Source organism: Ranitomeya variabilis, chromosome 4, assembly GCF_051348905.1.
Source record: "Ranitomeya variabilis isolate aRanVar5 chromosome 4, aRanVar5.hap1, whole genome shotgun sequence".
Lineage (NCBI taxonomy): Eukaryota > Metazoa > Chordata > Amphibia > Anura > Dendrobatidae > Ranitomeya > Ranitomeya variabilis.
In genome coordinates this window covers 59598749-59623755 of record NC_135235.1, presented here as the reverse complement: position 1 = coordinate 59623755, position 25007 = coordinate 59598749, and the positions used below count along the sequence as shown (strand labels likewise).

Sequence of the window (25007 nt, the reverse complement as noted above, 5' to 3'; positions counted from 1 at the left end):
CCCAGTCCTAGCAACTGCATCGGAGAATTCTGACAGCACGCAGTGTGCACACTATGAGGATTCACAAGTCTGCAGTCACAGTAAGTGATGGCAGACCTGTACTATAAGGCCAGGCAACCTCTTAGAAGTTAATGGGGAGAAGCAAATCCAATGAGGAACATGAAGAGATAAAAAAAAATTAATGTAGGTGTTGCCCTTGGTAAGATTCGAACTTTAGATCTAAAGCTGCAGGATAACAATGCTATTCACTGAGCTACCATAAAGGAATTGAGATATTGCCCTGCTCCCCCTTGTAGATAACAGTGCTGTGTACAATGTAAAGTTTAATGTGTATAATGTCATGCATTATTGAGAGGGTGATGTGTAATGTGAATTGTGATGTGGTGTATTATAATGTTTTGCACTGTACTGTGAGGAAGCTGAGTTCTGCCCAGCAACAGACAGTGAGTAGGGTAAGATAGTTAAGTGTTGGGACTAGCCCAGAGAGGGAGGGACTATGTAGCAGGATCAGAAAGGAGTTCCTGGTAGTGACACAGACAGGGCCAAGCTTGCAGCCAGGACAGACGTTTGGTCTGAGTGCTCAGCAAGACCGCATACAAAGAGTGTTCTGTGGAGATAGAGAAAGGAGATCGGGACAGAGATAGGGTGATCCTGAGCAACAGACATAGAGAGAATTACAGAGACGTAGAGAGAAGGAAAGTGCCAGCACAGAGGAATGACCAAAGAGCAGAGTGACCAAGTGAGACGGGTCCGGGGAAGGTACGCCTAGCAGCACGGCTCCGAGTAGCTTACAGCTCCTAAAGTTAATGGACCAGGTTGAAATAGAATGTTAGACAAAGTGAATGCCCCAGACAGGCGGGAATTCCCTAGGTGTCAGAGAGCTTGAAGAAGGAAAATCAAACGCCGAACCACAGGAAAAGGTAATGACTTTCACGAACTGTACTGTGGTGTTAAGCTGGGTGGTGATGAAGGAAATGAGACCAGTGGAGGCAGGAGTGTGTGAGACCAAGGCGGTAAGGAGACTGTGTATAGAGATGCTCTGTTTTAATGAAGAAACATGTAAGAAGTTGTGCTCTCATGTGTACATAGTTGCCATGCAATTGCTGTTTAGTAAAGCTTTTCTTTAAGAACTGGTGGTCTCCTTTCATGAACTGGTTAACATTTGGTCCTGGCAAACCAGCATCATCGGCTACATGGGGCCTGCATGTGCGTCTTGCCCTCACAGCACACACAACCAGCCAGGACCCACACCTTCATGTAACATGCCAGGTGCAAGAGACGAGTACCTCGCTCATGGCTACCTCCCCACACCACGTTACACTACCATCATTCACGATTCATAGTCTCAAGTTATTTTTAGAATGATTTCCATCAATTTAGACCGATTTCACGTATCTGTTAAACATGGACTATAATTGCATCGAAATACTGGTCCAACTGCAGAGTCGCCTGACCTGGGCTAACTGCCTATGCATCTATGTGACCATTAACTTAGGTTAGGAGACCTGACAGCCGGGCAGGTATTTGCATCTCTGTTTTGAGAATGCGTGAATCCGGCCGAAACCCTTTCTGTGGATTACTTACCTTATACACAAATGTACATACAAAGTCAATGAAACCAACTTGAAGCTTCGGAAGCTCCTCCCCTTTGTTTCTGTCCATCATTGGCTATAAGAACAAAAATATAAATTCTGTAGTTAAACATTAAAACATATATCACATACTACTAAGAAACATCCTAATTTACTGTGAAGCTATGGGGGAGATTCACTGAATGTGCTAAAAAATGGTGTGCATGTCTTGTACCAAATATGTTTCTTAGTTTCTGCTCCTCATCAAACAAGAGAGCGTGCCTCAACAAGAAAGAATCCGAACTTTACATGTGATGCTGTAAACCCCAAAAATGGCTAAAATTTTAATTAAAAAATGAGCAAATTAAAAGGTGAAGTAAAGGTACACCAGACTGTGTAACAGTGCCCAAAACTGATCAAACAGCCTGAGCTACTGTGGTAAATTTGTTACATTTTGAGATTACACTGAATAAAGACCAAATTAGAATATTGAAAAATAAAATACCGTAAGTCATAAAACCAGTTGTAAAATAAGGAAGGGAGATAAAATCCTTGTACAGTACTACAGAAATGTGTAATATCAAATAATGTGGAAAGTATAACCAATAACATTTAAAACCCAATGACAACATAATAGGATTACAATAATAATTCATCTTACGATAGGCTGCTGCTGAAGAACCGTTCTCTCCAGGTCTCCTTGTTCCCAGAATTCATTAGCAACCATAAGGGCAACCTAAATGCAAATAAATTCACTATTATTCGCTGCATGATTGAAATGCTATTTTGTTGTTACCACATAATGTGGGACGTTCTGAGACGTTGTGCCTGCTCCAATTTAAATTGTAAAATTCAAATACGTGCACGGAAGAGCCACGCTGATACATTGAGCATCAAAGCAGGTTTCTCTTTATTACATTCCTTGGTCAAGGATTTATAGGTATTTAATAGTCATACATGGTAACAATATAATTTTCTCAGCTTATCTCTAAATATGAGCTGGCATTAGCTCACATACATCTCATTGACTAAAGTTAATTCTTTCTACACCCAGCTGAAGAGTCTAGGTGTGCTTCTACTCCTTAGGTTCTTTTCTCCCACTTTCCTATGTTTTCTCTAAATAAGTCTGTTACATTCCTAAGGGACCCCTTATCACAAGACACACATACTGGCTCAAACTCAATCTTGGAAAGCAGGAGAGAATATCTAAAATAAAGCCAAGATAGATAAATATAAATCCTGGTCTCACAAATTTCATTAATCAAATAATTGCAATAGGTATTTTTGTGTAAATTGTTTTATACGGCAGGTCAACTTGTACCCAAGTTACTTTGAATCTTGACGTCCCATTCATTAATATTAACTGAAGCCACCGACCATCTGTGTAGCCTCCAATTCTCCTGTCACAGGTGATGGAGGAAGGATTGGGCTTCTACTTCCAGGAGAACACTCAACATAGTTTTCTATCAGCAGCTTACTCTCCTCTCTCCATTGCCTCTGGCTAAGTGTTAGGTGAGTCAGGAAAAATGGCATTAATCCAAACGAACATTGGTCTGTCAGCTGTCTAAGATGTAAGGGCAATTTTTGAGGTCACCAATGTGGCTGCTGTGTAGCAGATTAACAATCCACTTTCACATGGACCGTGAGAGCTTATGAATTATGATGAGTTCTCTAGGAGGAATATAGAAAACTCATCATCATTATCTCATATTTCAGAATCTTCCCAATATCAAAGGAAATAAAACTTAACTAAAAATGTGACAAAAATTACTTTTTTATTGTCAGATTCATCCAACTTGATTTTAAAATTCTGGAGAAACATCTTCAAATTCTAGGTAGAATTTTTTAAACTTTTTATCCAAATTGAGAATAATAATAAACCCTTCCAAGCAATGTCTATGCAACATCTGGAACTTTTGGAACTAGTTTTTTTGTTCCGAGTTTTTTTTTTTTGCCTTTAACAAAGACATTTTTTTGGACGCTAGCTTGAGGCCAAATTAGGAAGTCTTGTATTATTAGTTAGAGTAATTGAGCTAAAAAGAGTACAAACCGTCGAATGTGTTGCAGAATTAACTGCAAAACAGAGGACAAATAAAACAGCAATGTTGTGTTCTTATTTTTTAGATACCTACTTGACTTTGTACTTCCCAGGGCTTTGTAATGGCAGACAAGTCACATCCTGTCATCATCATAGCCCTGTAGGGACATAATCACATTTTGCAAGCAAATTAAACCTAAAAGCCAGCAATGTCACTGATACAAATATACATAAATGCAGTTGGGACTTATTTACTTTAAAAAGAAAAATTTATGTAGTACTTCCAACTTGAAAAAAAGAACATAGATTTTTATTCACCCATTTCGAATGACTCTGTTCTGCTAATTGAAGACTTTCATAAGTAGTCATTTACTAGATCTGGGGTAGCCATTACTAGCTGCTTGAACTCCTACAAGAGTTGGTGAAAATGGATTCGGAAGACCCAGTCCATCGATGATGTTGGTCCCCTACCAATCCTAACAGCTGGCAAGGCCAACCAGCCAATCGTCTTATGTATATGGTGGTTTCCCATCAGAAAGAAGGACATCAGGGTACTGGGCCATCACTATACCGAAGACATGCACACTTTGTTAATCTGAGAGCGTAGGTGTCTGGGGGATTTAGAGAGAAAGCTGTTTGCCGAATGAGCTTTCCGATGTGGATGGCCTATTTTAGATGGAGTGTAATATCTATTCTTAACATCTATCAAAAGGTCATTGACACTGAAGGGATATGAATCCTTAGGGGTCCGGTGTAACTGGGAACATTAACAGTGACACCCCCTTCCCACAGTGGACCAGCTTACACCAGATCCAGGTCATGGGCTTAGTAGTTTGAAAGCCTGATTAGTACAAGTTGAATCCCAAATGAAGGCACATTGCACTTTACATTTGATGGCAAACACTTCTATACTTGCCAGAGCCTTCTGTTAGGCAGGCTATTCAAAACCCATCTTCTGGGTGAGCCACTTAGGTTATCAAGCCCTAAAGGAAGTCTGGGAGTCAGCCTAGATATGTGTTAAGGCACAGACTGAGCTTGCTTTTATTGAGGGTAAATTACTAGTGCTTGACCCTTGCTTGAAAGGTCAAAAAGTATTGGGCTTATTTTTCTTTTTGGAAGGATATATTTTTCATACATTAAGTACCCCTATAGTGAAGTGTGTTTCTCTTGGTAGAAGGGGACCCCTATAGTGAAGTATTTCTGCTATTGGTAGATTGAGACCCCTATAGTGAAAATGTGTAGTCCTCTTGGTAGAATGAGACCCCTATAGTGAAGTGTGCAGTCTTAATGGTAGATGGGGACCCCTATAGTGAAGTGTTCTGTCCTCTTAGTAGAGTGGGACACTTAGTGAAATGAGTAGTCCCCTTGGCAGAATGGGACCCCTGTAGTAAAATGTGCAGTTCTCTTGGTAAAATGGGACCCCTATAGTGAAGGGTGTGGTGTTATTGGTGGAATAACGTTGAAGAAGTATTAAGCATAAATGTCCCTACATCTGCAACAACTGTAATGTAATCTGACAATGTCTTTGATTTTCAGTTGGTGATTTGGTCTACTGAATCTTTCATTTTGCTGCTGATTCATGGCCCAATGCATAGTAAAACTGACATCAAAGACAAAATATTGACGTACTATTCTAATCACTCACATGATTATTTCCTTTTTCGTTTGGTCAGTAATAATATATTTTATCCTTTCATCCTCGGTCTGCATCTGTTCTGTCGCATCTACTATCTTCTGAAACATAGTCCTCTTTCTGTTCCAAACGAGAATGAGAAGATGTCAATATAATCAGCTAATATCTCAATGCCAAAAAGAACAAGTTCACATGCAACAAGCACAATATTACTATGCAGGTGTCAAAATATTAACAGTATACAGTAGATGGCCATTGTAATGACACCGCATTTATTCTTCATTATGCCAGACGTATTATTCAGTAGGCCCTGGGACAGGACTTATTGCTCATATGAGACTGAACATTGACTCTTATTGTAGGTTGAATTTATGTTTGCTGATTTGTTGAGTAGTTGCTGAGCAATTGTATCAGTCCTTGCAGCTAATTGTTCTGCTATCCTTGAGTGACAAAGGTGCAAGCTAATTGAACAATGTTTGTTAATATGTTGATTACCCATTGTATCAGTCCATGCAGCTTGCTGTTCTGCATTACAGGACAAATTATGCAGTTTAATTGAACACTCGAACAATGAGAGATGACCTCATCCCACCTTCCCCAATCCTGTGGAAAAATGCTTGAATAAGAGCTGCAAACTATAAAAAAGGGATCTGCCTCTGTTTCCCAACAGACTCTGCAGGACAGCAACCAAGGATGATTATGATTTAAAAAGAGAAAACACAGTAGTTTGACAATAAATGGCTTCACCCAACCACTAACCCTGAGTGGAGAAAACGTTTTGGTGTCATTATTCATATTCTCTGAAAAAAGGCCAAGAAAGCATAAATTCTGCAGGGGTATGTAAAATTTTGAGCACACCTGTATATGTCCCTCATCCTGGCCCCATCCTGGTATATATATATCACCCATCTTCGTATATGTCCCCTGTTCTGCCACTTTTCTTTAATATATAGAAAAAAATAAACCATTATACTCAATAGAAGTCATGGGGCTCCATAGAAGAAGTATAAGGCACCCCCATAGTCCTCCATTTAGTATAATGCATCCCATAGTCCTTCATATAATGTACGGCACAGCCCATAGTCATCCATGTAGAATAATTCACAGCCCATAGTCGTCATAATAGTATTATACACAGCCCATATCCTTCATATAATATAATGCACAGCCCATAGTTCTCTATATAGTATAATGCACAGTTCATAGTCCACCACAAAGTATAATGCACAGTCTATAGTCATCCATAAAGTATAATGTACCCCATAGTCATACATAAAGTATAATGCACCCCATAGTCATCCATAAAGTATAATGCACCCCATGGTCATCCATAAAGTATAACGTACCACATAGTCATCACTACAGTATAATGCACCCTATAGTCATCCATCAAGCATAATGCACAGCCCATAGTCATCCATATAGTATAATGCACCCCCATAGTCATCCATAAAGAATAATGCATGGGTCTGTGCGATGCAATACACTTCAGCTGGATGTACGTCCAAGGGGTGTTGAGCTTGTTGAACCCATGGTTGGTTGCGTTGTCCCTGATAAAATGTTTTAGCCCCATATTTTTAATTTTCAAAATGGATAACAGGAAAAAACAGACTCCATAATCTCTTACGCAATTTCTTCTAAGCACAAAGTTATCCCATATGTGGTCAAAAACTGCTGTTTGGGCACATGGCAGGGCTTGGAAAGGAATGAGGGCCATTTGATTTTAGGAGCATACATTTGTCTGCAATAGATTGTGAATGCCTAGTCACCCCTGACATGTCAAAACAGCAGAAACCTAACGCATTGACCCAATTTTGGAAAGTTGACCTTTCAAGGAATTATAACAATGTGGGAGACATGTTGCACTGCGATCTAATAATACCATGTATAGGTGCTACATCCAGTAGTAAAACAATGTGTGAAGGGAAGAGAGAAAAAGCACTACTGAAGGATGTGCACACTAGAGGTCAGATAACAATATCAGAATAACTTTTTATTAGCACACAGATTACAAACATTTTAAAAAGCAAGTAAAACCATGTGGGTCCAATCGCTCAAACCCCATAATGTACGTGTGTACATGTAAACAACGCTAGCACAGGTAATGCATGTAAAGATCAAATATCATAAATGTTTGAGAACACTCAGTGTCTAGCTAGATTTTAGCATGTAAACAATTAAATAAGCTCCTAAGGGTCCCTACCTACAGTATCTATGGTAGATGAATAGTGCCACAGACCTCCTAATGTATAGGACCAAGCAGCATGTGCATAGCCGGATCAGGTATCATAAGGATAAATAGCTAAGTGCTAGAACCAGCATGATGGCACATTGTATAGGCTAGAGTAGCACTATGCATAGAAAGTGGCCTCACACGCAGAGCCTAATGCCCTAAGAGACAATCCACTATCCCCTTGTAAGTGCTGCTGATGCGGTAAAATACACGCCCAAAAGGAATAATATTTGAGGACCCAAGTGGCGATGTTCATTACAATAGGAAACTGGGAGGTCAAGCCATCATAGGGAGCATGGATGGGAACCCAGCCAAAGCCCCGTGCGTCGATCGTGCATGTCCTGATTTTGCATTAGTCTTTGCCTGATGAAGAGACCTGTGTAGTCTTGAAAGCTTGCAATTTGTTACCATCTTTTCAGTTAGCCATTAAAAGGTATCAACCACTGAGGACACTCACGTCTACATATTTTTCTACTTGATATACAGTAATGGCCAAAAGACTTGGCACCCTTGAAATTGTTTCAGAAAATGAAGTATTTCTCCCAGAAAATTATTGCAATTACACATATTTTGTTATACACATTTTATTTCTTTGTGTATATTGGAACAACACAAAAAAACAGACAAAAAAAAGGCAAATTGGGCATAATTTCACACAAAACCCCATAAATCGTCGGGACAAAATTGTTGACACCTTTCCAAACAGTGGGTAAACAATTTTGTTTCAAGGATGTGATGGTCGTTCAAACTCACCTGTGGCAAGTAACAGGTATGGGCAATATGAAAATTACACCAGAAACCAGATAAAAAGGGGAGAAGTAGACTCAATCTTTGCATTGTGTGTCTGTGTGTGCCACACTAAGGCCGGAGTCACACTAGCGAGGAATACGGACTAGTGCTATGCGATAAAACATTGCATAGCACTCGGACCACTGTTAATCTATCTTTCTCGGCTGTATTATACGTGCGAGTGAAATCGTAGCATGCTGCAATTGTCACCGACACTTGGCCGAGTCTTGGCGCACTCGCACCCATATAAGTCTATGGATGCGAGTGACAGAGCGCACATCACTTGGATATCATCCGAGTGCTGTGCGCTATACACTGATGCCGACAATGGATGAGAAAGAGAAATTAGTTTTTCTGCCGCCTCCGCAGCTGTGGTCCAATTCGCTCTGTGCGAGAGGATCAGACCACAGTAGCATGACACTTGGCTCCCGCTCGCAGCAGAGCAGGAGCCGAGGGTCATTAGCATATCGCATCCGATGCCATATGCTAGTGTGACCCCGGCCTAAGCATGGAGAATAGAAAGAGGAAAAGAGAACTGTCTGAGGACTTGAGAACCAAAATTGTTGAAAAATATCATCAAGTCTCAAGTCATCTCCAGAGATCTTGATGTTCCTTTGTCCATGGTGTGCAACATAGTCAAGAAGTTTACAACCCATGGCACTGTAGCTAATCTCCCCAGACATAGACGACAGAGAAAAATGGATGAAAGATTGCAACAAAGGATAGCCCGAATGGTGTATAAGCAACGACAATCAAGTTCCAAAGAACCAAAGAAATTTGAGTTATCCTGCAGGCTCAGGGTGCATCAGTGTCAGCATGAAGTATCCGTCGACATTTGAATAAAATTAAACGCTATGACAGGAGACCCAGGAGGACCTCACTGCTGACACACAGACATGAAAAAGCTACACTGCAGTCTGCCAAAATGCATGTTAGAAAGCCAAAATCATTCTGGGATAGCATCTTATGGACAAATTAGACCAAAACAGAGCTTTTTGGTAAAGCACATCATTCCACTGTTTACCAAAAACAATGAGGTCTACAAAGAAAAGAACACAGTACCTACATTGAAATATGGTGGAGATTCAAAGATCTTTTGGGTTGTTTTGCTGACTCTGGCACTGAATACCTTTACTGTGTGCAAGGCATCATGAAATCTGAAAATTACCAATGGATTTTGGGTCACAATGTAGTGCCCAGTGTCAGGAAGCTGGATTTGCGTAATAGATCATGGATTTTCCAGCAGGTCATTGACCACAAACATACTTCAAGAAGCACCCAGAAATGGAAACACGGAAAATTGAACACCTGCGGAGATATCTTAAAATTGCTGTTGGGAGAAGACAACATTCAAATATGAGAGACCTGGAGCAGTTTCCAAAAGAAGAATGATCCAAAATTCCAGGTGAGAGGTGCAAGATGCTTGTTCATGTTTATAGGGAGCAATTGATTGTTGTTATTTATTTCAAAGGTCATGCAACCAAATATTAAGTTGAGGGTATCAACTGTTTTGTCCTCACCATTTTGGGGTTTTGTGTGAGATTATGTTCAATTTGCTTTTTTTCCTCAATTATTTTTGTGCTATTCCAATACACACAAAGGGAATAAACATGTGTGTGAGAAAACATGTGTAATTGCAATAATTTTCTGGGAGAAATGCTTCACTTTCTGGAACAATTTCAAGGATGCAAACACTTTCGGCCATGAATGTATAGTCAGGAGCCAGTATAAAGAGCTGCTCCATAATCATCTGAATGGCCAGAATGTGATACTACATTTCTATATGGTTGGCCGTTGCTTTTCCCCAGTAAAGTTCTACTGACGAGTTAGGAGGAGTCCATGAAATCAATTGCACGCTCCACTAAATCCCGTGTGAAAAGGGTTTCTCTGGGGTGAGATTCCACTTTTAAAGAATAACTTAACTTTTAAAGGGATCCTGTCAGCAGGATTGTGCTCAGTAAACTACAGACACTGTCAGGTTGGCACCGTTATACTGATTAAAATGATACTTTGGTTGATGAAATCCATCTTGTGGTTGTTGTTTAATCTGTATTTGAAGTTTTCAGTTAATGAGATTGTGGTGCTCCGGGGCAGCCTGTGGGTGGGGCTTTATGTGGTGCTCTGATTAGGTATTCACCAGTATGGCTTCTGATCCCTCAGTGACCTGCTCCCTATTTTACATACTAAATAGAACATGGTTTAAAAAAAAAAGAGGGATTTTTGTGTACTCACCGTAAAATCCTTTTCTCCGAGCCAATCATTGGGGGACACAGACCGTGGGTGTTATGCTGCTTGCCACTAGGAGGACACTAAGTGATACAAAGAAAGTTAGCTCCTCCCCTGCAGTATACACCCTCCTGCTGGCTCTCAGCTATCCAGTTCGGTGCAAAAAGCAGTAGGAGATCAGTAACAACATATTAGCTTACAGCATGTCATATTATATATGAGAGTATAGCATATCGGATTATAAAAACAAGCACAAGCCAATACCAGGGTGGGAGCTGTGTCCCCCAATGATTGGCTCGGAGAAAAGGATTTTACGGTGAGTACACAAAAATCCCTCGTTCTCCTACGCCTCATTGGGGGAAACAGACCGTGGGATGTACCAAAGCAGTCCCTGGGTGCTGACAACATCAGATCAGGCCCTGTGTAACCGCTACTTACAAGTGCGCCACCGCGGCCTGCAGAGTCCGCCTGCCCAGACTCACATCTGTGGAAGTCTGGGAATTATAATGGTTCAAGAATGCATGTGGACTGGATGAATCCGCAAGCTTGCAGGCGTGTCTTGTCGACGCCTGGTGCCTAGAACCCACGATAGACAGGGAGATAGGCTGACATCTAACACGGAAGGACTCCTGGATGGTGACAGGAATACACCAGGCTAAATGGCCGATGAAGATGGCTAAACCCTTCCTATAAACATCAGGAAGCCTTCCTCTTACCGTCAGGAAGCCCAAGATACAGTGTCCAACCTTCGGAAGGACGCCGTCCTCGAGACGTACCTACTCAGAGCACTCTCTTTGTCCGGAATATGGGGAACTCATTCCATTTTGTGGACTGGTGCCGAAAGAGATGAGGGAAGAACTATGCCCTCATAACAGTGGTAATACAATACCACCTTGGTAACAAGGGACGGGGAAGGCCTGAGGACAACCTTGCCTTGAAGGAAAGAAGGGAAAAAAGTCTGAAAGGACCCGTTAGCACCGAAGACTCGACAGGATGAGGATATCGCTGAGAAAAAAGGGGCGACCTTCCCTAGTAGAATAGATCCCAATGATCTAACGGTATGCGATAGGGAAGAACTACATGTGCAAACTTCCTGCGAGGTGGTCCCTACTTGCAGTTTTGTTGCAGAAAGGCAGAAAGCAACCAGCTCCGCAAGCAAACAAACTGACGTGGTCAGTGCGGATTTCCGAGGGTGACTGGGGCCCTTTGCTTCTGAAAAGCTTTCGGAAATAGTGAACGGGGAGTTGTGGAAACTGGTACCACGGAAGAACCAGAGCATGCAGTGCAATGGCCCTTGGATCTCGAGGCCGAACGACAAACTCGAGTACACAGGCGATCAGTCATGACGCTATCCGAACTACAACTGGAGAGCTCCAGTGAAGGCAGGTCTGATAGGAGACTTCCGGGTGAAGTTCCCACTTACTTGAGGTGAAACCCTGACGGCTGAATATGTTCGCAGCCCAGAGTTATACTCCTGGGATATGTACTGCCGAGATCACCGAGTGATAGATCTCGGCCCATGTGGCAATGTGAGGTACCTCGGCCATGGTGCCTGAACGTGGGTACCTGCTAGATGATTGACGTATGGCACAGCCGTGGCATTGTCCAATTGAATTCAGATGGGTTGACCTGCCATAAGGCAGTGGACCTACTGTAGGACTACCTATCGGATCTCCAGAGCAATGATCGGGAGAAGAGGACTGGTATTGGAAGTTAATAGTAACCATTGAACCGGGAGAAAGGCCCTGGATGAAGAAGGAGCTCAGAGACTATCGTCTGAAAGTCTGCTTGACTTGCGGAAAACTAACGGAGCGAAGGAAACTGCTTCCATTGTCGTCTCCATTTTTTCCTCAGAACCCTCCCAGCAAATCGAATGAAATGAGGGGATGAGTGAGCAAGTGCGCGAGCTCCCTGTTGAAGGACCATGACCTTGTCTGGAGGGAGATTTACCACCCTTCTGGAAGAGTACCGGATCATCCTCTAAAAGGATATCTGCTGGGCTAGAAATGAGAAGTTGTCTAAGTCTAGCCACCAGCTCAGGTGAGAGGGTATCGCAAGCGATATAGATGACTTAGTGTAGTCCTGCAAGGGCAGGTAAACAGTCGGACAAACAGGGCAGGACGACCACGCCTCTAGGTGCAAGAGGAACATGACAGGCGCCATGACCCTTGCGAACGCTCTGGGTGCGGTAGCAAGGCCGAAGGACAAGGTCGTGACTTAAATGCTGTTCACGAATGGAAAAGCGAAGGAATTTTTGAAGAGGGTAAGCATCCCGAATGTTGATGGATGCCAGAAACTGCACCTTTTTCTGTTGAAGTAATGGCTGAGCGGAGGAACTCCATTCGAAGAAGAAGAACCTTGTGAAAGGTTGTTAGAAGTTTGAGGTCCGGGATCGGTCCTACTTCTCGTTCCCCTTTTTGGAACCAAGATCCCTTAAATCTAGACTGTCCTGGACAACCCTTTCACGGTTGGTCGGGGCTGTAGGAACATACGATCCTTCGTTAGTCTCCCGCTCAAAAGATTTGATTGACCATCTGTACTGTCTTCAGGAAAGGGTTACTGGTGTGAATCAAAGTAGTTAAGTTCTAAAGGCAGGAGACCGTTGCTCTAGCAATCCATACGGCAGCTAGGGAGGGTAGAGGGCTGGACCCTTAGCCGCAAAACGGAACAAACCAGATTTGCTATTTGACAGATCGTGGCATTTTTAATTGATGACACATCGGGCAGGGATACTGGTAGGTAAACCACAGGAGATTTTACCCGGTTAATCTGCCAAGTGGCAGAATGCACGGCTGCTTCCAGCAGGTCATTGCAGAGTTAAAAATTAGGAACCCTCGATCCACCATCCTCTTAACAGGGAAGTGGAGAGGGAACATCCGCCTTCTTGCATCTTCTGTTAAATAGTGGTGATGCAGAGGGGGGTGCTCAGACGCCCGAAAAGGGTGCCTCTGTACATCCACAGAGTTCAGGTCTCTGGCTGGACAGGACAGGTTGTCTGGCGTTAGGCCTGGATGCAGAAGAGGATATCTGGAGGCGACACTCCGTGTGCCCGTCTGTTGATGGTGTGGGGAGATCGGCGCCCTTGAAAGGGCCTGTCGCCCTTAAAAATCAGACCAGGCATGGCGTCCCACGTAGAGGATTCTGTCCAGTGAATCGCATATCCGGACTGGATGGCAAATGCTCTACGAGGGAGTTTAGTCTCCATATGAGGGACAATATGTAGTCGAGAGCAGGACCGGAGTCCTCATCAATGTACAGAGATTGGATGATGATATAAATAGGCAAGTCATCCTTTACTGAAACTCTGGCAAGTCCAGGTCCAAGGCAATATCCGATCCGTGTTCAGAGTCTTGTCAGCAAATCCTTGGAGAGAGATCATGAAATGAGTACTTCCGTTTTGTAGATGTCTGTACATTTCTAGAATACTCGCGGCCCCTGCCAGCCGACGGATCCCATGTTGGAGAGGGACCATGTATATCGGTCCTGCGAGCACTCCGAGCCACAGAAGGATCACGGAGGGATTCAATTTCTTGGTCAGAAAAACCATGGGTTGCGGCAGTGACGAAGTCCACTGAGGAAACTAGTTACACTGGAATAAACTGGGATCAGCGGCAGAGGGCTCCTCATTTATGACCAGCTTCGGATTGGTCATGTGCCTTTAAGACCAGGGAATACTGGTCGTGTGCCTTTAAGACCAGGGAATACTGGTCGTGTGCCTTTAAGACCAGGGGATACTGGTCATGTGCCTTTAAGACCAGGAATACAGGTCGTGTGCGTTTAAAACCAGGGAATACTGGTCGTGTGCCTTTAAAACCAGGGAATACTGGTCGTGTGCCTTTAAGACCAGGGAATACTGGTCATGTGCCTTTAAAATCAAGGAAATACTGGTCACGTGCCTTTAAGACCAGGGAATACTGGTCACGTGCCTTTAAGACCAGGGAATACTGGTCACGTGCCTTTAAGACCAGGGAATACTGGTCACGTGCCTTTAAGACCAGGGAATACGGGTCACGTGCCTTTAAGACCAGGAATACTGGTCATGTGACTTTAAGACCAGGAATACTGGTCATGCGGGTTTAGGTAAAATCTCGCAGCGAGCGAGAAGCGCCAATTCAGGGGGCGGAGCCACAGGCACGACGTGGGCGGAGCCTCGAGACTTCCATGAATAGGCCCAAGCCGGGGCCTAAATTTCTGCAGCCGGCGCTAGCGTAGAAGTGAGGGGCTCGAGAAAATTGAGCGCTTCCGTGCCAGGCGAAAAGCGCCAGGAAAAAAGGCAGAGCCGCTTAAGGCGCCACAGTGCGCTTCCGGGGTGCGGCCTACACATCGGCCGAAGCCGGGGGCTAAATTTTGTAGCCGGCTGGAGCGTTACCTCAGGGAGGTGGGCCACAGGGAAGCCTGAGACTGCCTGTGAATATCCCGCTGCAGGGGCCCATCGCTGGCAGGATCCACTCACCAACGGTGCGCGTCCCGGCATGGAGCCGCCGTGGATGTCGGGTATTGCAGCGTGGACGGTGCAGGGATAGAGAGATAAACCTCAATCCATCATCCCTTTTGTTAGGGAAGTGGAGAGGAACCGTCCGCCTCCTTGTGCCATCCGCTTTCACAGAGGTGGGACAGTGGGGGCTGCTCGGACGCCATAGAAAGGGGCCTCTGTACATCCACGGAGTTCAGCCCCCAGGTGGACAGGGCCAGTTGTCTGGCATTAGGCCTGGCTGCAGGAGAGGATACAAGGAGGAGACACTCCATGTGCTCGCCTGCTGCTGGTGTGGGGAGATCGGGACCATGAAGGCACCGTCGTCCCTGAAGTGAGCTGGACGGGGCTCCGGCGGTTGGCGGGGATTTCAACTGTGGACTAGTCCGGCTGAAAGAGCCGGGGACTAAATTTATGGAGCCTGCCGGTGGAGCACGTCGGCGGGCCGCGACGTAGCGCCGAATGATTGCCGCTGGCGTACTGGCCAGCGGCACCTCTCCCCAGGGACCAGGACCGCACCTTCCACGCAGGCAGCGTGAGGAAGGAAACTACTCACCACCACCGAGCAGAGATGCAGCCTCTATTGCGAGGGAATAAGGTCAATCGATCCTCCCTTGGCCGGGGGATGGAGAGTCTCTGTCCATCTTCATATGTGCCTGCCACAGGGGACTTATGGCTGTGCCTGCCGCAGGGGACTTACGGCTACTGCGGGAATACATGACGCCAACAGGTGAGGGCTTAATTGCGGAGGAGCCCGGGAGATGCACATAAGAGGTATACTCTATGTGCTCGCCATCTTACAGGGGGGAGATCGGGACCGTATAGGAACCATCGCCCTAGCGTAGATTAGGCGTGCCCCAGTCGTCGCAGGAAAGGTATGGGGAGGTATACTCGCCGTGCTCGCCTGTTGATGGTTCGGGGGAGAGCGGACCCTAGAAAGGAATCCGTCGCCCCCTTCACTCCGTTAATTAAAAAATAAAAATTTACAGAAAATAAAAATAAAAATAAAAAATGTTGGGGTCTGAAAACAGACCCAAGTGCCTCCTACAGACACAAAGCAAGAACTGGCTAGCTGAGAGCCAGCAGGAGGGTGTATACTGCAGGGGAGGAGCTGAGAGCCAGCAGGAGGGTGTATACTGCAGGGGAGGAGCTGAGAGCCAGCAGGAGGGTGTATACTGCAGGGGAGGAGCTGAGAGCTGGCAGGAGGGTGTATACTGCAGGGGAGGAGCTGAGAGCCAGCAGGAGGGTGTATACTGCAGGGGAGGAGCTGAGAGCCAGCAGGAGGGTGTATACTGCAGGGGAGGAGCTGAGAGCCAGCAGGAGGGTGTATACTGCAGGGGAGGAGCTGAGAGCCAGCAGGAGGGTGTATACTGCAGGGGAGGAGCTGAGAGCCAGCAGGAGGGCGTATACTGCAGGGGAGGAGCTAACTTTCTTTGTATCACTTAGTGTCCTCCTAGTGACAGCAGCATAACACCCACGGTCTGTGTCCCCCAATGAGGCGTAGGAGAAAGAAAAATTACATTCAGCAGGTAGCCGCCGGAGGTGGCACCTATGCTGTAGCATGATTCGGTGGATAATATGCATATTTTCGTTTTATTTAGCGATATAGTTTTCTGTGAAAAAAATAAATAATCTTAATTAAAATGGTACCAGCGGCTGTGCCTGCGCAGTAGCATCTATCGTGTTCCGACGCCATTTTGCCAGAGAAAAAATATTAGGCTTCATGAAGATGGCGCTGGCAGCGCCTGTGCTGTAGCATCCATCGAAACGCAATAGATGCCACTGCGCAGTCGCCGCCGCCATTTTGTCAGAGAAAAAAAGAGGCTGCACAAAGATGTTGCCGACAGCGCCTGCACAGTAGCATCGTTCGGACTGATGGAGCCTAATTTTTTTGTTCTCTGCCAAAAAACAAAATTATAAGTCTAAATAAAACCAAATTATGCATATTATCCACCGCATCATGCTACAGCCCAGGCAAGCTACAAATACAGATTAAACAACAACCACAAGATGGATTTCATCACCAGGTATCATTGTAAGGCCGGCGTCACACTGGCGTTTTAAATGGCCGAGTGCAATGTGATAAAAAAATCGCATTGCACTCGGACCAATGTTCAGCTATGGGGCAGCTCCCACCAGCCGACTTTTTGTCGGCCGTTTTCCTCGGTCCGAGACAATCACAGCATGCTGCAATTGTCTCGGACCGAGGAAAACTCTCGGCTCACTCGCACCCATATAAGCCTATGGGTGCGAGTGAGACAGCTCACACCACTCGGATATCATCCGAGTGATGTGCGTTATAAGCGGACCCCAGCAATGGAGGAGATGGAGAAATTCATTTCTCTGCCTCCTCCGCAGCTGTGCTCCGATCCTCCGCAGCTGTGCGAGAGAATCAGAGCACAGACGCATGACACTTGGCTCCTGCTCTGCTGCGAGCAGGAGCCGAGTGTCATTAGCATATCGCATCTGATGATCTCGCATCAGATGCAATACGCTAGTGTGACGCCGGCCCTATCAGTATAACAGCGCCGACCTGACAGTGTCTGTAGGTTGCTGAGCACAATCCTGCTGATAGGTTCCCTTTAATATGTTATAGCCCCTATTCAGTACTGTTGATCAATAAGGGTCTAGATTCTAAGACCCCGGCACACCAAGGGGCAGAGTAACTTAACAGAGCAATGCATGGATTTACAAACTTTCTATTGAATCCGTACACTGATTTGCTTGCATTCGGGCATAAGCTGAGTGCTTCTGCCCTTTGGTTTGAGCAATCGGCCAAAAATTCACCAATCATTAGTACTGAAAGGAGGTTATAATATAAGGATAAATTAAGTTTAAAATTTAGATAACTCACGTAGGAATAAAAGTTAACGTAGCGCATTCTGAATGAGTGGTTTTTAGTGATGAGCGAGTATACTCGTTGCTCAGGTGGTCTCCGAGTATTTGTCAGTGCTCGGAGATTTAGCTTTTGTTGACGCAGCTGCATGATTTACGGCTGCTAGCCAGCCTGAGTACATGTGGGGGTTGCCTGGTTGTTAGGGAATCCCCCATGTATTCAAGCTGTCTAGCAGCCGTAAATCATTCAGCTGAGGTGACGAAAACTAAAACTCCGAGCACTCACAAATACTCAGAGACCACCCGAGCAACGAGTATACTCGCTCATCACTAGTGGTTTTCCTTTATAAATGTCCAAGCCTTGGAGAATTATAATGATACACTAGTCAATTAACATGTTATCTAGCCAACTTTGGCAATCAGCCGGGCAGCTCGTGGCAGCTGGCATTACTCCGTGGCACACTCACTTGAAATATAAAGCCAGGTCAGTTGCTATGATTGCGACTTCAAACAAATGAATCACATTCTCAAACTGTCTCTTGTTTAGATTCTGGAAAATGTTTAAACTCTGAAAGATAAAAAAGTTTGTGTTATCGCAGCTCGGAGGACAAGCAAAGAACAGCACAGCAAAGTCCTAGGAATCCAACCTGAAGCAAATGAAAACTCAGTATTTCCAGAGAAAATCAATCTACTCAATGATGGCAGCTGTCAATATTGAAGCTGAGATGAAGGCCGTGTTCACAATGTTGGTTTCCATTAGTTTTTAGGGCAAAAATATTGCAGTCAGTGGGGTAAATCAAGGACAGTACAGTGAAAGGAATCAAGGTATGATCTGAGACACTGCAGGAAATAGTAGACATTTCTTCACCGCTTGATATGTGCTATGAAAGTTTACATCTTTTTAGTATATATGCCTTGTTTGCCTGATACAGAGCTACAAATCAGCTTCATAGAAGCAGATGAAGGGGCGTTCTCGAGATTGAAAATTATCAACAGATGAGGAATAACATTCCAAGTCCGACTACCATGGTCCTCAGCAAACCTGAGATTCAGGGCTCTGAAGAGCACAGGCTAAACTAAGCAGAGGTTGACCATGTGCTCTGCTCTAATGAGAACACCGAAGATCAGCCAAGAGCTATGATTGGCAATTTCCAGCGCTACCATTAAAGGGGATATCCAGGACTTTACAAAAAAGCATAAAATGTACCTAAGCACTAACAGGCAGGTAATTGCAACTTACCTGCCTGTTGTGTATGGTGCCATTCTTACCTGGCACAGAACAGTTACATACCGCTCCTGCCAGAAATTCAGCTGTCTCTGCTGACACGATGGGGCGGTACTTCCGTCATAATTCTGACTGACAGCCAGCTCCTCCAATTAGGCTGTCAATCAGAATGGCGCCGGAAATCTGCCCCGTCAACAGAGCAGAACGTAAAAGAAGCCTCCACTCTGTGGACGTGATGTCAACAAAGGCTTCTGAATCCCCGGCAGGAGCGGTCTATGACTGCTTTGTGCCGGGGAAGAATGGCACCGTGCACAACAAACAGGTACGTTGCAATTACCTGCCTGTTAGTGCTTACATACATTATTTATTTTTTTGTAAAGTCCCGGATATACCTTTTAAGAATGAATAGAGCAGTAGTGCACAAGATTGACCACCACTTCATTCAGCCTGGACTCTTCTTTTTGTCTGATTGGAGCCACAGTGATTGGAAAGTTAGCTCCTGTCCCATGGATAGGGGATAACTTTCAAACTTGAAAAATCCTAGCTGTCTGCAGCCACCACTAGAGGGAGCTTAGGAGCTTGTTGCATACTGTTGCTATTATTATCATTTTCTTTTGATAATAGTTCATAGAGGGGCATCTGGGGGCAGGGCTACTTTAGCCATAGCCTTAGCCCCCTGGTAGTAGCATCTGTTCCAACAGTGTTTGCATTATTTGGAGGTGGAAATAGTGAAAAAATATGGTGTGCCTCCTTGCTTCACGATTCACATTCACTCTTCTAGGCAACAGACCGCTATAGGCCTTCAATCTATCAGATATGCAGGACGCCAACATTCGGACATAGGGGGTGCTATGAAGGACAAAGAGAAGAGGCGTGGAGCATGGTGCAGCGTTTGGAGGCATTTTGCACAGAAGATGTAGCCATAGTGCAGCAACAGATAGTGTTGTGGCTTGGATTACGCAGCAATTCCCAGAGAGGTAGCGCAACCAGAAACATTTCTGCAACTTGTCTTCCACTATTTATAGCTGCAAATTTCCTGTACCATAACAGCCAAATCCTAGACAAGTCACGCACAAGACTCAGCTGCATGGGACTGGCATTGAAGTATTTGGCTAATGAGTCTCGTGCAACTTGTGACCAACGACAGAAAATCAAACACATTAGGAATCATTTGCTTCTCTGTGTCACAGCAGCAGGTCAGCGCCATAAGAAATCATTAGATGCTTTACCATAACACGACATCAGAGAAGTCGGCCGAAGCAGACAATTTTGATCATAATGATCGATGGTCAGCTGCCTGGGTGAAATGAACGATTGACTGTTTCAACCAATTGCCGACCATTTATTATCCTTCAAAAGACCAGTCAGGCCTATTGAATTTTTTCTGCCAATCATAAGCACTGGCTGTATCATCGTCTGAAAAATGTAACATAGCCGATGCGGTCTAAATGGCTTTTTTTTCTACCAAAGATGAACAACCTTTCGCCCGCTGCCTTTTCTTTATGTGACATGTGCAGATGCCGTAAAGCAGGTACGGAAAATAAACGGCCGTGGGTCTCCTTCATAAAACTCAACAGCCTGGTCCGGGCATCACTGTCCATACTCGGAGGGGGAATGTTGGACATGTGAAATCGGGCCTAAGTCAGGTTCAAGTTTTCACCACCTTTACCCATGTATTATATTGAACTTACTATTTTGTAAGGGGTGCTTGAAGGTTTACAGAGTCACGTGTGAATGACCTCCATTTCAAAGCCGAGCACAATGGCATGATACACTTACCTCGTCTTCCAGTAAGGTTTTGCTAAATTCTAAGTGATGTCGCTCCAAAATAGAGGACCCATGAAGCTTTGCAAGGGGTGCCGCAGATCTAAAGTGGAGTAAAAAAAAAAAAAAAAGCCAAAGGGTAGATCATGCATTACAAGTTACGACATGCCAAGAATTTAAAGGGTTGTTCTAAAAAACCAAGATATCCCCTATCTTTGGATCCTAACATCAAGGCTCTGGAACTGTGTCCTGAATGCAGTAGAGGTGTTCCTGCCCAGACTACATTCCATTCATTGACTATGGAACTGTCATGTACAACATGCGCAACTCTATCCCATTTAAGACAGGCTGCAGAGCCCCATTCCCTGGGTTCCAGAGCCCCAATTTGAGGATCACTGGGGATCCTAGTGGTCAACCCCCTGCAATCAGAAAGTTATCCTCTAATTTTTTTGGGGGGGAAAATAATCCTTTAACTCTATTTAAATAAAAGTCATCAAAATCCAGGTACTTACTTCAATTGGTACAAATTATTGGTTCCTCTATGGTCGATATCATGGCAGAAAGCAGCAGCCACCATGGCAAAGGCCTCCAGGTCAGAATAATATTTCTTGAGTTTACCTGTCTTTTGAAAAGGAATGGACTTTCATTAAAGAGCATCTGTCAGCACAATACTCTTTGTACACACATCTGCACTACGCGTAGAAAAATAATCTATTAGGTTCTTTCCTGGATTTCTGTGCCTGAACCAAAATGGTTGTTGTATTACTCACACAGCAGTAAGAAGTCACAGGGGAGGAGCCATGCCGCCAAACAGTCAAGCAGGTCAGTCCCCCTTTCTAGCTGACCGACGCCCACTGTCTGGGTACATCGTCACAGGTTGCTCAGCGGTGTCTGGCACATGTGTAGTTAAGGCAGGTGTATTGGTCTGGGCTTCACTGCATTGCCCAAATGCTGTTGGATGTGGTCTATAAAACCTTGTTCACACATTCAGTATTTGGTCAGTTTTTTACCTCAGTATTTGTAAGCCAAAACCAGGAGTGGAACAATCAGAGGAAAAGTAGAATAAATACAAGTCACCACTTCTGTATTTATCACCCACTCCTGGCTTTGGCTTATAGATACTGAGGTAAAATACTGACCAAATACTGAGCGTGTGAATGTGCCCTTATGATGTATCTGGCCTGTAAAGCATCAATCTGTTCCGGAGGCGGGCAGCTCCACTTTCATGAATTCATTGAATACAGCACTCAGACATATTTTTTGCCCTTATGGTGTATTCACATGTGATGTTTTTGCAGCTATTTTTTTCTGCTGCAAAAACCAGTTTGGGCAGGAACAACGCTGTGTAAAACACACAAGTTTTTAGCTGCGTTTTAGGGTATGTGTCCACGGTCAGTAAACGCTGCTTGTTTGACAAACACGCAGCGTCCAGATGTTCCAGCATAGTGGAGGGGATTTTATGAAATCCAGTGTCCACTATGCGTGGAAAACGCATCCGACTTCCCTGCGACTCCGGACAATGCTGCGCGTCTTTTCAGATCGCAGCATCTCCGTGCTACCTGCGGCGACGCTGCGTCGCCGCAAGTAATATCACAGGGCGCTATGCGAGGGTGCGATGATCCCGGATGTGTACAGTTAACACATCCGGCATCATCGCGTCCCAGAAAGGGGGCGGGGCTTCGCCGCTCCGGCGATACCGCCAGCCATCCTGACTGTGGACACATACCCTTGGTGTCTTTTTGCAAGCATTTTTTTTTATATACATGTTTACTTGCATTTTTTTTCCATTCATTTGATTAGGTGAAAAACGCTGAAGAAACACTGAAAGAATTGACATGCTGCAGGTTTTAAAAAAAAAAGGCCCAGCAGCTCAAAAAACACAAAGAAAAAAACCTAAGCATGTGCATGAGATCTGAGGTGTGCGGCGCCCGCACAGAAACATAAAATTTTGCGTTTCCGTGCGGGTGCCGCACACCTCAAATCGCCGCATGCGGACACATCCACATCCAATGCATGTCCCTGCATACCCAATGTTAAACATAGGTACGCAGGGAAGCGCAGGACGCAGCCGGAGGAAGCAAGGAGGAAGCACGCTGCCATCCGCAGCACACAGGAAAGCAAGTCTGAAACCAGCCTTACATCCTAAACACATGTATTGAATTAAAAATATTGACCTCTAGTTCTATTCTGCCTTTTGCTGAAATCCAAACTAATATTTAAATTGTAATAATATTCTTTTTTCACGTTTTCTTTTTTATTACAATTTGTCTTTATTTCTATAATTATTTTATTACCCTATCCCTAGCTGTGACCCTAGTCCTATTCCAAACCCTAAACCTAACACTAGCCCATAGCCTAACCCTAGCTTTAGGTAGAGGTAGAAAAAGGGTAAAAATGTAAAGCAGCTATTAGTAATGAACGAAGACCGTAGCGAATCGTGTGCATTGAACATAATTAAAAGCTCAAAATTTTGGTATGTATCACGTTGACTCATGGGGATTATTGTAACTGTATGACAGTAATAAAGGAAATGTTGTCTTGGTCATTGCCTGCTAGGGTCTCATATTACAAAGCAGAGGCAGGTCAGACTCTCTATATAATGATGAGCAGCCAATGGCAGACTTTTCTTGACTTCTGCGCTCTGCATGGGTGGGGCTAAGCGGACACTCACTGCAGCACTCTAGGGAGAAGTGGTGCTTTCTGGTTGGAGATATTTATAAACTTTGGTGCTTGGGTCTTTCTATTGGTTCACCGAAAGGAAACGCCACTGCCTCACTGTCTATACAGCCATAGCTGCCAACAAGATGAATTTTCCAGCAATATGCTAATTTTTTATATACAATCGTGGGAAATTCCAGGTCTCAAAAAGGTGCAAATTTATGCAAATACCATTTTAAAGTGGGTTTTGGGGCTTTCCCGGGGGAGATTGGGGCCAAGACTTATGCTACCTAAAGTTGGTATGTATCATGTTCACTTATGGTGAGTATTGCAACAATATGAGAGTCGTTCGGAAAATTAACTTTAGACATCATGTAACAGACATTTACAAATTCTGATTATTCCATCCTACGATTGGAACTGCCAACCCTATAGCTTAGGTACAGTATGTCACCGTACACAGACATTAGCCAATCATTGCGGTCAGTGTCAAACTGCAAGGACACACCTATTTGTCAACTTATTTCTAGCTTTACAGGAGGAACAACAGAAACAGCACAAACGTTCTAAGCAATGTCACTCCAGAACTATTATGACTTGAGGAGTACAAGCAGATACATGAGAGATCTAACAGATCCCCTGACAAAAGTAATCATTTATGGAACAGTGTTCCGTGATCTCTTCTCAATAACTGGAACGTTACATACCATGAGCAGGGTGAACATTGTTTGTCCCACGTTAAACCCGTGCCGCCAGTTGTGGTACGTTATGTCCCTGTAGCCTTTCCTTACTGTATACATCCATTTTGTTAAGACCTAGATGGAGAAAAGAAAAGATTTATTACATTGTTTTGGCCACTGGTCTTAGTTAATCAGAGGCCAATAATTCATCATAAACTAATTATGGTAGAAAAACAAATCTGCTTTCCTCCAAACAGTGAAAATTCACCGCACTCTGTATTTCTGTGGTGATGCCAAAAAAATAATATTTTTTATCAGTTCGTGGGAACAGAAAAAGTAGAAATGGATAAAGCGCCGGAGAAAATTCTAAAGCGACTATACTTGACCTGTTTCAGGTCTTTATGTCGTTGATAATTCCTTAGTCGTGGAGATGGATGCAGTTTGTATGGGGCCAGTAGCAGGAGGCCAGGCAAGGCACGGGACCGCGGCAATATTTCTCTCATCTTGGGGACTATAGAGCTCACTTTGCACACTGCTTTGACCAGGGAAATAGCCCCACACTAACCGCATTCATCTCCATGACTAAGGAATTACCAACGACATATTGAATAAGACCTGGGACAGATCGAAACGTCAGTCAAGTATAGTCGCTTTAGAATTTTCTCCTGCACTTTACCTATTTCTACTTTTTCTGTTCCCACGAAATGTTAATAAATAATATTTTTTTGGCATCACCACAAAAATAGAGTGTGCGGCATTTTCATTTAATGGACTAAGGGTCATTTGGCCCATTAATACAGCACCTCACCATACGTCAGAGTGCAGGCCAATACCTTTACTACTGCTTTCCTCCAAAAACATGGCCTCACCTGGCTACTGTATGG

General features: G+C 44.3%; 1 protein-coding gene across 1 annotated transcript in view; it reads right to left on the bottom strand.

Moving 5' to 3' along the window:
- Positions 1-25007, bottom strand: part of PDE6C (phosphodiesterase 6C) — a 116077-nt gene that overhangs the window by 20435 nt on the left and 70635 nt on the right. The window contains exons 14-21 of the mRNA XM_077257063.1: positions 24151-24258; positions 21298-21407; positions 20801-20888; positions 18264-18364; positions 5255-5362; positions 3704-3767; positions 2233-2307; positions 1585-1668 (exon numbers count right to left, since the gene is read on the bottom strand). Coding sequence (XP_077113178.1) covers positions 1585-1668; positions 2233-2307; positions 3704-3767; positions 5255-5362; positions 18264-18364; positions 20801-20888; positions 21298-21407; positions 24151-24258 — 738 coding nt within the window. The remainder of the gene's footprint in view (positions 1-1584; positions 1669-2232; positions 2308-3703; positions 3768-5254; positions 5363-18263; positions 18365-20800; positions 20889-21297; positions 21408-24150; positions 24259-25007) is intronic.